Here is a 12345-nt window from a genome sequence, read left to right on the forward strand (position 1 = left end):
GATCCGTCACATCACGATTTATTCATCTCATTAGTAACAAAAGAATAAGGGCGAGCACAGGGGAGAACGGGGCGACATCACGATACAGGGAACCGGGGCAACTCATTCCCGAGGATCACCTGACGCTCCACACCGCCCTCTGTAATGGCGGCAAGACGGATGACGCCCCCGCTGGATCCATCCCGCTCCATCGCCAGCGCCAAAGCTGAAACAAGAAAGGCAGATGTTCAACCACGGTATAAAGGGGCGGAGCTTCTCACCCTGCAGGAGGAGGGGCAGACTCATAGCTCCTTCTATATGTATCACCCTGCAGGAGGAGGGGCAGACTCATAGCTCCTTCTATATATATCACCCTGCAGGAGGAGGAGCAGACTCATAGCTCCTTCTATATGTATCACCCTGCAGGAGGAGGAGCAGACTCATAGCTCCTTCTATATGTATCACCCTGCAGGAGGAGGGGCAGACTCATAGCTCCTTCTATATGTATCACCCTGCAGGAGGAGGAGCAGACTCATAGCTCCTTCTATATGTATCACCCTGCAGGAGGAGGGGCAGACTCATAGCTCCTTCTATATGTATCACCCTGCAGGAGGAGGGGCAGACTCATAGCTCCTTCTATATGTATCACCCTGCAGGAGGAGGGGCAGACGCATAGCTCCTTCTATATGTATCACCCTGCAGGAGGAGGGGCAGACTCATAGCTCCTTCTATATGTATCACCCTGCAGGAGGAGGAGCAGACTCATAGCTCCTTCTATATGTATCACCCTGCAGGAGGAGGAGCAGACTCATAGCTCCTTCTATATGTATCACCCTGCAGGAGGAGGGGCAGACTCATAGCTCCTTCTATATGTATCACCCTGCAGGAGGAGGAGCAGACTCATAGCTCCTTCTATATGTATCACCCTGCAGGAGGAGGAGCAGACTCATAGCTCCTTCTATATGTATCACCCTGCAGGAGGAGGGGCAGACTCATAGCTCCTTCTATATGTATCACCCTGCAGGAGGAGGAGCAGACTCATAGCTCCTTCTATATGTATCACCCTGCAGGAGGAGGAGCAGACTCATAGCTCCTTCTATATGTATCGCCCTGCAGGAGGAGGAGCAGACTCATAGCTCCTTCTATATGTATCACCCTGCAGGAGGAGGAGCAGACTCATAGCTCCTTCTATATGTATCACCCTGCAGGAGGAGGAGCAGACTCATAGCTCCTTCTATATGTATCACCCTGCAGGAGGAGGGGCAGACTCATAGCTCCTTCTATATGTATCACCCTGCAGGAGGAGGAGCAGACTCATAGCTCCTTCTATATGTATCACCCTGCAGGAGGAGGAGCAGACTCATAGCTCCTTCTATATGTATCACCCTGCAGGAGGAGGAGCAGACTCATAGCTCCTTCTATATGTATCACCCTGCAGGAGGAGGAGCAGACTCATAGCTCCTTCTATATGTATCACCCTGCAGGAGGAGGAGCAGACTCATAGCTCCTTCTATATGTATCACCCTGCAGGAGGAGGGGCAGACTCATAGCTCCTTCTATATGTATCACCCTGCAGGAGGAGGAGCAGACTCATAGCTCCTTCTATATGTATCACCCTGCAGGAGGAGGAGCAGACTCATAGCTCCTTCTATATGTATCACCCTGCAGGAGGAGGGGCAGACTCATAGCTCCTTCTATATGTATCACCCTGCAGGAGGAGGAGCAGACTCATAGCTCCTTCTATATGTATCACCCTGCAGGAGGAGGGGCAGACTCATAGCTCCTTCTATATGTATCACCCTGCAGGAGGAGGAGCAGACTCATAGCTCCTTCTATATGTATCACCCTGCAGGAGGAGGAGCAGGCTCATAGCTCCTTCTATATGTATCACCCTGCAGGAGGAGGAGCAGACTCATAGCTCCTTCTATATGTATCACCCTGCAGGAGGAGGGGCAGACTCATAGCTCCTTCTATATGTATCACCCTGCAGGAGGAGGAGCAGACTCATAGCTCCTTCTATATGTATCACCCTGCAGGAGGAGGGGCAGACTCATAGCTCCTTCTATATGTATCACCCTGCAGGAGGAGGGGCAGACTCATAGCTCCCTTCTATATGTATCACCCTGCAGGGGGAGGAGAAGACTCATAGCTCCTTCTATATGTATCACCCTGCAGGAGGAGGGGCAGACTCATAGCTCCTTCTATGTGTATCACCCTGCAGGAGGAGGAGCAGACTCATAGCTCCTTCTATATGTATCGCCCTGCAGGAGGAGGAGCAGACTCATAGCTCCTTCTATATGTATCACCCTGCAGGAGGAGGGGCAGACTCATAGCTCCTTCTATATGTATCACCCTGCAGGAGGAGGAGCAGACTCATAGCTCCTTCTATATGTATCACCCTGCAGGAGGAGGAGCAGACTCATAGCTCCTTCTATATGTATCACCCTGCAGGAGGAGGGGCAGACTCATAGCTCCTTCTATATATATCACCCTGCAGGAGGAGGAGCAGACTCATAGCTCCTTCTATATGTATCACCCTGCAGGAGGAGGAGCAGACTCATAGCTCCTTCTATATGTATCACCCTGCAGGAGGAGGGGCAGACTCATAGCTCCTTCTATATGTATCACCCTGCAGGAGGAGGAGCAGACTCATAGCTCCTTCTATATGTATCACCCTGCAGGAGGAGGAGCAGACTCATAGCTCCTTCTATATATATCACCCTGCAGGAGGAGGAGCAGACTCATAGCTCCTTCTATATGTATCACCCTGCAGGAGGAGGGGCAGACTCATAGCTCCTTCTATATGTATCACCCTGCAGGAGGAGGGGCAGACTCATAGCTCCTTCTATATGTATCACCCTGCAGGAGGAGGGGCATCCTTTGGTCACGTGACCTCACCGTTTGCTGTGAACTTCATGCACTCCTCCTTCGTCATTCCTGCTTTATATGTAGAATCCACAAAGCCGTAGATGTAGGAGCTGCCGGAGCCGCCTATGGAGAACGGCTGGTGCACCATCATCCCTCCCATGGGCACGGTGTACACCTGCAATACAGACAGAGATGTGAAGAAGTCGGGGTCGTTACATATGGGGGAGCACGGGGTCACATGGAGGAGGGGGGGGTCTTGCTCCTTACCTGCCCACCCTTCCTGTGGTCCCATCCGGCTACGATGATCCCGGCCATCAGTTCCTCGCGGTACTTGTAGCACATTTCCTTGAAGAGATTGGCCGCCGTGTGGACGAGGGGCAGGGTGCCCAGCTCAATGCTATCAGGGACACAAGACAGGATTTAAAGGGGAACCCCCACCAGGATTAGCCACACATTACAGATTCACTATTGATCCCTTCATATCACACGCTGTGTTCACTAGACAGTGGAGCATGGACTGGAGCCCCCCGGCGGACGTAGAGCTTCCTCAATGATCACGGGGCCCCTTAGATTCATAGTCTCAGGTACATCCACTGAACGGCCCCAAAAAGCGAAGAGGAGGTGAAACGTCACCATTGAGACGAGGTCTGTAAGTCTCGGAGTGGCCATGACGCGGGGCAGGTTATCCCATCCAAACAAGTGGAGGAAGAGAATCTCTTAAAGGGACAGTTCACTTGCACACCCCTTTCCCACACTGCGGGGTAACATGTTCTTACCTGTGGAATCCCAGCTGGTAAGTGACGGCGTCGGCGATGGCCTGAGTGTCCGCGGCGCTGCCGGAGCGGCAGCAGAAGATGCGGTCATGTACGGGGGTGAGCTTGTCCGTGACTCTGTTGGCGATGTACGCCCTGCGGAGCGGAAACAGTATGTATATAATATATGGGGAGTGATGGGTAACTACACGCTCCAGTGATCCCTCCATGGGGGCAGACAGAGGAGAGGGGGGTTCATGCCCCCCCTCCCCCTCTCTCTGATCTGCGATGGCACGGCCCAGTAATGGTACCTACCCGGTAGTTGTCCTGGAATCAGCGCCGAGAACCACACCGCCATCAAACTCCACCGCCATGATCGTCGTCTGCAGAGAGAGGGAGCGTCAGGATCAGGCCTGCCAGCAAGGTCACATGACCGCCCCCCTCCCCCCTACTGATAGACATGTACTCCAGTCACATCAAGAGCTGCACTGACATCCCCCATTATACTTCTTATACTCCAGTCACATCCAGAGCTTCAATGACATTCCCTATTATATTTCTTATACTCCAGTCACATCCAGAGCTGCACTGACATCTCCCATTATATTTCTTATACTCCAGTCACATCCAGAGCTGCACTGACATCTCCCATTATACTTCTTATACTCCAGTCACATCCAGAGCTGCACAGACATCCCCCATTATATTTCTTATACTCCAGTCACATCAGGAGCTGCACTGACATTCCCTATTATATTTCTTATACTCCAGTCACATCCAGAGCTGCACAGACATCCCCCATTATACTTCTTACAGTCTAGGGTTGCTCCGGGTGGTGAATTATCGACACCGGGTTGGGTGCAATCCTAGAAGACGGTGCACACACAGCGCAGGCCGCCTGTCTGCGTATGTGGTTCCGCGGATAATCTAGAACGTGTCCTACTCTTGTCCGCAATCGTGGGCAAGAACAGGCATTTTCTATTGTAGTGGCGGCCGTTTGCGGTCCGCAAATTGCAAACTGCACATGGCCGGCATCTGTGTTTTGTGCCGTCTGAATGCGCCTTAACAGTGAGCCCATCATGTACCTCCCCATATAACAGACAACGTGGGGTTAATGTGAGGCACACGGAAGTCACCCGCGTGTACAGGGAGGAGCAGCGACGGCGGTGCGGGGCCCGGCACAAGGGGCCAGGTAAGTATATTCATTGTGAGGGGCCCGGCCTATGGGGCAGGGCTCCAGATGGCGACAAAAATGGTCGCCAATGCGACTTAGAATTTACAAATGGCGACAAGACTTTTTAGTCTTGTCGCCATTTGCGACTAGACCCGCCACTGCTGCTCTGCAGTTGAAAACAGCGGCGGGGCACAGGAGCTGATAGTTCTCAGCAGCGCAGTGGAGGAGGAGTCTCCCCCCCCTGTGCTGCCGCCGCGGCCAATAAGAAGAGAGACGGGAGGAGGAGGGGAGGGGCTGTGGCCACTGCGCCACCAATGTTTCTTATACAAATACAGGAGGCGGGTGCCGGAATCAAATAGCCGGCACCCGACCTCTGTGACAGGGAGCTGCGATCAGCTGCAGTTGAGTTAACCCTTCAGGTGCAGTACCTGAGGGGTTAACTGCCGCTGATCGCAGCTCCCTGTCATAGAGGTCGGGTGCCGGCTATTTGATTCCGGCACCCGCCTCCTGTATTTGTATAAGAAACATTGGTGGCACCGTGCGCCCTGCCAATGAGGGTTAAAAATGATAAAAAAATTAACTCACCTCCTCCAGTTGATCGCGTAGCTGCCGGTCTCCTGTTCTTTCTTCAGGACCTGTGGTGACATCACTGAGCTCATCACATGGTCCATGGATCATGTGATGGATCATGTGATGGATCATGTGATGGATCATGTGATGGATCATGTGATGGATCATGTGATGGATCATGTGATGGATCATGTGATGGATCATGTGATGGATCATGTGATGGATCATGTGATGGATCATGTGATGGATCATGTGATGGATCATGTGATGGATCATGTGATGGATCATGTGATGGATCATGTGATGGATCATGTGATGGATCATGTGATGGATCATGTGATGGATCATGTGATGGATCATGTGATGGATCATGTGATGTCACCACAGGTCCTGAAGAAAGAACAGGAGACGATCAATTGGAGGAGGCGCACTGCGCCACCAATGTTTATTATACTGGGGTGTTGGGGGGGGCGCACTGCGCCACCAATGTTTATTATACTGGGGTGTTGGGGGGGGCACACTGCGCCACCAATGTTAATTATACTGGGGTGTTGGGGGGGGGGCACACTGCGCCACCAATGTTTATTATACTGGGGTGTTGGGGGGGGGGGCACACTGCGCCACCAATGTTTATTATACTGGGGTGTTGGGGGGGGCACACTGCGCCACCAATGTTTATTATACTGGGGTGTTGGGGGGGCACACTGCGCCACCAATGTTTATTATACTGGGGTGTTGGGGGGGGGCACACTGCGCCACCAATGTTTATTATACTGGGGTGTTGGGGGGGGCGCACTGCGCCACCAATGTTTATTATACTGGGGTGTTGGGGGGGGCGCACTGCGCCACCAATGTTTATCATACTGGGGTGTTAGGGGGGCACACTGCGCCACCAATGTTTATTATATTGACCTTCTGCCAAGCCTTCTGTATTCAGAATGCTATTATTTTCCCTTATAACCATGTTGTTATAAGGGACAATAACACAGTGAATAGACTGTCACCTAGCAACCATGCGTGAAAAATCGCACCGCATCCGCACTTGCTTGCGATTTGCACGCAGCCCCATTCACTTCTATGGGGCCTGTGTTGCGTGAAAAACGCACAACATAGAACATGCTGCGATTTTCACGCCACGCACAAGTGATGCGTGAAAATCACCGCTCATGTGCACAGCCCCATAGAAGTGAATGGGTCCAGATTTAGTGCGGGTGCATTCCGGTATTTTGAATGCCGGATCTGGCACTAATACATTCCTATGGGGAAAAATGCTGGATCCGGCATTCAGGCAAATCTTCCGTTTTTTTTTGCTGGAGATAAAACCGTAGCATGCTGCGGTATTATCTCCGTCCTGATCAGTCAAAACGACTGAAGACATCCTGATGCATCCTGAACAGATTGCTCTCCATTCAGAATGCATGGGGATAAAACTGATCAGTTCTTTTCCGGTATTGAGCCCCTAGGACGGAACTCTATGCCGGAAAAGAAAACCGCTAGTGTGAAAGTATCCTAAAATATTAAGTTTAAATCCCCCCTTTCCCAATTTTACATATAAAATATATAAACAATAAATAAACATATTACATAGCGCTGCGTCCGAAAAGTCCAAACTATTAAATTATTTAAAAATATCTCCTATGCGGTGAGCATTCGCCATTTTTTAGTCACCCCAAAAAATAGGATCGGACGGTTCTATTATGGGCCGAACAAATCATAAAATGCGAAATGCACGCGGCTTTTTTTGGTGTTTTTTTTTTTTTTTTTCATGGTATTGAGTATCGCAATACTTTTTTATGGTGACGAAAGCAAATCAAAATTTTGGTATCAAAACAACCCTACAGCGATCTGACCGGCGTAGCGTTGTCACGATACCAAAATTTTGATTCGGTTTCGATTTGGCGACCAAAAAAAGAAAATCTGCATCCGGTAGATGAAGGCGAGAGAAGGTCGCGGCAATACCGGGAGCAGCGGCAATGTCTTCTCAGACAGGGGGTCCCTGGTGCCGGACCCCCACCAGTCAGATACCGAGGACCTCCCAGTATAAAAAAGGCTCAGAAAACCCTTAAAGGGAACCTGTCACCTGGATTTTGTGTATAGAGCTAGCGCATGCGCAGTTCCTTCCCTGAGGCTGATGCCAGCACTATGAGGACACTGCGCATGCGCTAGCTCGCACATCACGAGATTACGGCGCTCTGGCTGTCTGACGTCGGGGGGGGGGAGGAAGGAGGATGCAGGGCGGTGCTGTGGGCTCATCTCAGGGTAATTTGCATATGTATCAAAGCACACAGAGCTATGGGGACTGGGTATCGCGGATGTGCCAGCGGCCCGTGTCCTCAGCTCTATACACACAATCCCGGTGACAGGTTCCGGTTTTTTCGGAGCCTTTTCTATACTGATGAGCAATCCCCGGGAGGTCCTCGTATCTGACCGGTGGGGGTCCGAGATGATGCCGCTGCCCCCGGTATTGCCGCGACCTTCTCTCAGGCGCCGCGTTCATCCGCCACGTGGTCCGGGAGCAGCTCAGCCCCATAGAAGTGAACACGGAGTACAACGGCGGTGATAACCGGACCCCCACCGACCGGCCTCTGAGGACCCCCCGAGGACACGGCCTCCGTGGGAAACCTCTCGGTATCTTCAGTGTTTTATTCACTTGGTATCGAGAGTCGCAATCGAATCACAATGTCGGTGTTGTAACAACCAGAACTGGGGGGGGACTACAACTCCCAGCATGCAGACCAGCAGGGGGCGGTGCTGAGGTCCTGACAGCATCTCATCAGGGTTGTCAGCCAGGACTCTGTCATGTTACTGCCACTAGCGCAGAGACAGGAGGAAGAACTACAAGTCCCAGCAGAGCCACAACTCGCCTGCGCTGCATCACCGGCCTCCCGCTCCTCCTCACACCCGGACAGCACGTCCCCCAGCCCGGACTCACCCCGGTGGTCACTTCCCGGCTCATCCAGTCCATCTCCACAGGATTCCCGCCGGTCAGCGGCCCGGCCCCAGCACTCAGCATCTGCACTGCCGCCATGACTATCAGTTCTGCAGGGAGCGGAGCTCGAGAGGAACACTGCGACACTTCCGGCGCACCGGTGTGACGTAGGAGGACAGGGTGTACAAAGATGGCCACCTAACCGACGGCGAGCGAGAACGTCAGGAAAAACGAGTGTAGAGAGATGGCCGCGACGTAGGCAGCGTCCTAGTCATGGGCGTACAAAGATGGCCGCGACGTAACCAGCGTCCTAGTCACGGGACGTAGGCAGCGTCCTAGTCATGGGTGTACAAAGATGGCCGCAACGTAGGCAGCGTTCTAGTCACGGGACGTGGGCAGCGTCCTAGTCACGGGACGTAGGCAGCGTCCTAGTCATGGGTGTACAAAGATGGCCGCGGCGTAGGCAGCGTCTTAGTCATGAGCGTACAAACGGTAACAGGAAGCGTGAGTTTATAATATGAGAGGAAGAGAAAGGGAGTACAAAGATGGCGTCAAGGTTAGAACAGTAATAATCTAAAATAATAGTAAGATAAAAGATAGAATTATGATACATTGACAATAATTCATTTGTGGCACACTTACAGCAGAACTGAAGCTCTTTAGTCCTAAATTTAAGGCCTCGTTCAGACTTGGGGCGTATTTTAGAATTCGTTTTACGGATGAGATTCTCAGCCCGACCGCGGGTCTCATGACATATACGATGCTGTAAATTTATTAAAGGACATCAGTCAGCAGATCTGTCCCTAAGACACTGGCTGACCTGTTACATGTGCGCTCGGCAGCTGAAGCCAATCACAGTGCAGAGGACGCGGCAGTTGCAGAGAGAGCAGAGCCTCTAGGTGTAATGGTAACGCCCCCGTTGCTCCTAGAGGCTAATTTACATATAATAAAACATCATTTTTCTCACCAATGCGGGCACATAGGAACATAGGACCAACACAGATGTCTTCAGCTGCCTAGCGCACATGTAACAGGTCAGCCAGTGTCATAGGTACAAAACTGCTGACAGATGCCCTTTAATCCAGTAGTCAGACCGCCCCCACATTATAACTGTCTGAATTAACCCAACGTATAATAATTCGGCACAAAGCTACAATACGATGTATTATACTAATACCGTGTGGTGTTCATATTGACCACTAGATGTCAGTAGCACAGCCTGCACTCCAGACCCTCTCACTTTACAGCCTGCTGGGAACCAGTTACTAGCAATAGGCATGGGGGTACAGGGTTAGAAGAACATGGCTGCTTTCTTCCACAGTTAGCATCACACATAGCTATTGATGTGAACGGATCTTCGCTGCAGTACCAGACACAACCTGTACACAAGTGTGGTGCTGTTTTTGGAAGGACCCTGCCTGCATAATCTCTTTAAATGGGTTTTCTGGTATGTTCCATGAGACTGAGGGGGTCTCATCCCGGGACTCCCAAGAAGCGACACTCCATACGTCTCCGTCCTGCTCAGTCTCAATCACCTGATCGGGCCTAGTTGCAATACCAGACGCAGCCACATGTATGGACGTCACTGTCCCTATGGTGACCCCAGGGATGAGACCCCCTATCCTAAGCACAGACCATCAATGTAAGAGCCTAGAAAACCCCTCCAAATGACGGGTCTATCCTGTCTGGATCTATTTCCTTCCTGACCCGTTATTTGGAGAGGGAACCCTGCTAATCCTAGCCATAGGGTCTCCCCAGGCGAGCTAACGTTTAGGAGCTGGCTGGGGCCGACGAGAACTCCATCCCCACTGGGTGACAACCATCAGGACTGGCATCTCCATAGCTTCCAGTGAAGAAGTTTCCATTCATGGTGGGGTCACCTTCCAGTTAGAGTTGCAGAAACCTTCCCAAGGATGAACTTCCATTTACGCCAGTGAAGAGTGACGAGCCCTCAGTGCTCCGGTGCCTCTCATCTTTTCCCTTCCTCTGGATCAACATCATAGGATTATAGGTTGGACTTGATGGACCTGTGTTTTTTTTCAACTTTATTAACTTTCTCACAGGGACTCTAAGTGCAGGGACAGTTGGGTGGTTGGGGAATCTCCATAGGTGGACGGGGATCTTAAAGTGGCTCTGGAAATTAGGGCTGCAGTAAACGATTATTTGAGAAATCAAGTATTCTACTGATTATTTTTACGATTAATCGAGTATTCTAATAAGAAAAAATTTATTAATCGACTGTTTTCCCTTTATAAAAACTCATCACACCCCCTGCCATCAGTCCCCAACACCCTTCGTTCCCTCCTGTGTGATCAGTCTAAGTGCATCAATTCCCCCAGTGCCATCAGCTCCACTCCCCCAGTGCCTTCAGCTCTCCCCCATCCCAGTGCCATCAGCTCCACTCCCCCAGTGCCTTCAGCTCTCCCCCATCCCAGTGCCATCAGCTCCACTTCCCCAGTGCCATCAGCTCCACTTCCCCAGTGCCATCAGCTCCGTTCCCCCCAGTACCTTCAGCTCTCCCCCATCCCAGTGCCTTCAGCTCCACTCCCCCAGTGCCATCAGCTCCACTCCCCCAGTGCCATCAGCTCCGTTCCCCCAGTGCCATCAGCTCCGTTCCCCCCAGTACCTTCAGCTCTCCCCCATCCCAGTGCCTTAAGCTCCACTCCCCCAGTGCCATCAGCTTCCCCTCCGTGCCATCAGCTCCGTTCCCCCAGTGCCTTCAGCTCCACTCCCCCAGTGCCATCAGCTCTCCCCCACCCCAGTGCCATCAGCTCCACTTCCCCAGTGCCATCAGCTCCACTTCCCCAGTGCCATCAGCTCCGTTCCCCCCAGTACCTTCAGCTCTCCCCCATCCCAGTGCCATCAGCTCGACTCCCCCAGTGCCATCAGCTCCGTTCCCCCCAGTACCTTCAGCTCTCCCCCATCCCAGTGCCTTCAGCTCCACTCCCCCAGTGCCATCAGCTTCCCCTCCGTGCCATCAGCTCCGTTCCCCCAGTGCCTTCAGCTCCACTCCCCCAGTGCCTTCAGCTCTCCCCCACCCTAGTGCCATCAGCTCCACTCCCCCAGTGCCTTCAGCTCTCCCCCACCCTAGTGCCATCAGCTCCACTCCCCCAGTGCCTTCAGCTCCACTCCCCCAGTGCCTTCAGCTCTCCCCACCCCAGTGCCATTAGCTCTACCCCACCCCAGAGCCTTCAGCTTTCCCCACCCCAGAGCCTTCAGCTTTCCCCACCCCAGTGCCATCAGCTCTCCCGCCTTGTGCCATCAGCTCCACTCCCCCATGTGCCATCATCTCTTTTCTCCTTGTGCCATCATCTCTCCCCCTTGTGTCATAGTCTCTGCTCCCCTTGTGCCCTCCTGCCCCTCCTCCTGACACCCGCAGTGCACAGTGTCATTGGTTGCTATGATGCTGTGCACTCCAGGCGCCCGGCCATAGTCGTGCCCCCACCCCCTCGGTGTCAGCAACTTACGTTTCCAGCAGGAGTGCCACCGACACTCCATCGTTCCGTGCTGCTCTTGGCCTGACGTCACACAGCGTGTCAGGTCATGGCGTGCGTACGTCAGGAGGTCAGTGCAGCGCGGGACCATGGACGTGCTGTGAAGTGTCCGGAGGCCCCCTGCTGGAAAGGTGAGTATTCCGAGTGCATTGCGGGCCAGCGGGAGACCACGGAGCGGGAGTAATAGCAAGCGATTCACTCCAGCTCCGTGGTCACGTGACACAAAAGAATCCCTGATGCAAAAAATTTGCATCAAGGATTTTTTGGTGTCGAATTACTCGATTTAATAGAGTACTCGTTGCAGCCCTAGCTCCAATGTTGTAGGTGGGTCCAAGTTAACAGAAGGTAGAGCAACACAAGTAGATGGGGCCAGTACAAGTTGGCAGGGTGAGCAATAACATAGTGTAGCACAGAATACCATCCCACAGAATAAAATACTACAAAGACTCAAAAAGTACAAAGACACACTGTACGGTCTATGACCAGTCTGCCCCTGGGCGACTCCCTTGGAAGTAAGTGGCTGCCATATCAGCACCAACACAATGCACATTAGGGTCAATTTTGTAGGAAGCCAGTTTG

The 12345-nt window shown here is 52.4% G+C and overlaps 1 protein-coding gene across 1 annotated transcript; it reads right to left on the reverse strand.

Annotated features, from left to right (window-relative positions):
• On the reverse strand, nucleotides 1–8433 carry PSMB6 (proteasome 20S subunit beta 6). Its single transcript, XM_040415270.1, has 6 exons — nucleotides 8276–8433; nucleotides 3915–3982; nucleotides 3624–3755; nucleotides 3115–3244; nucleotides 2878–3022; nucleotides 1–205 (listed from the first exon to the last, which is right to left on the reverse strand). The coding sequence occupies exons 1-6, from the start codon at nucleotides 8369–8371 to the stop codon at nucleotides 78–80; spliced, it is 699 nt and encodes a 232-aa protein (XP_040271204.1). The 5' UTR covers nucleotides 8372–8433; the 3' UTR covers nucleotides 1–77.
• Between the last annotated feature and the right edge of the window lie 3912 nt (nucleotides 8434–12345).

This window comes from Bufo bufo, chromosome 1, assembly GCF_905171765.1.
Source record: "Bufo bufo chromosome 1, aBufBuf1.1, whole genome shotgun sequence".
In the NCBI taxonomy this organism is placed as follows: Eukaryota; Metazoa; Chordata; class Amphibia; order Anura; family Bufonidae; genus Bufo; species Bufo bufo.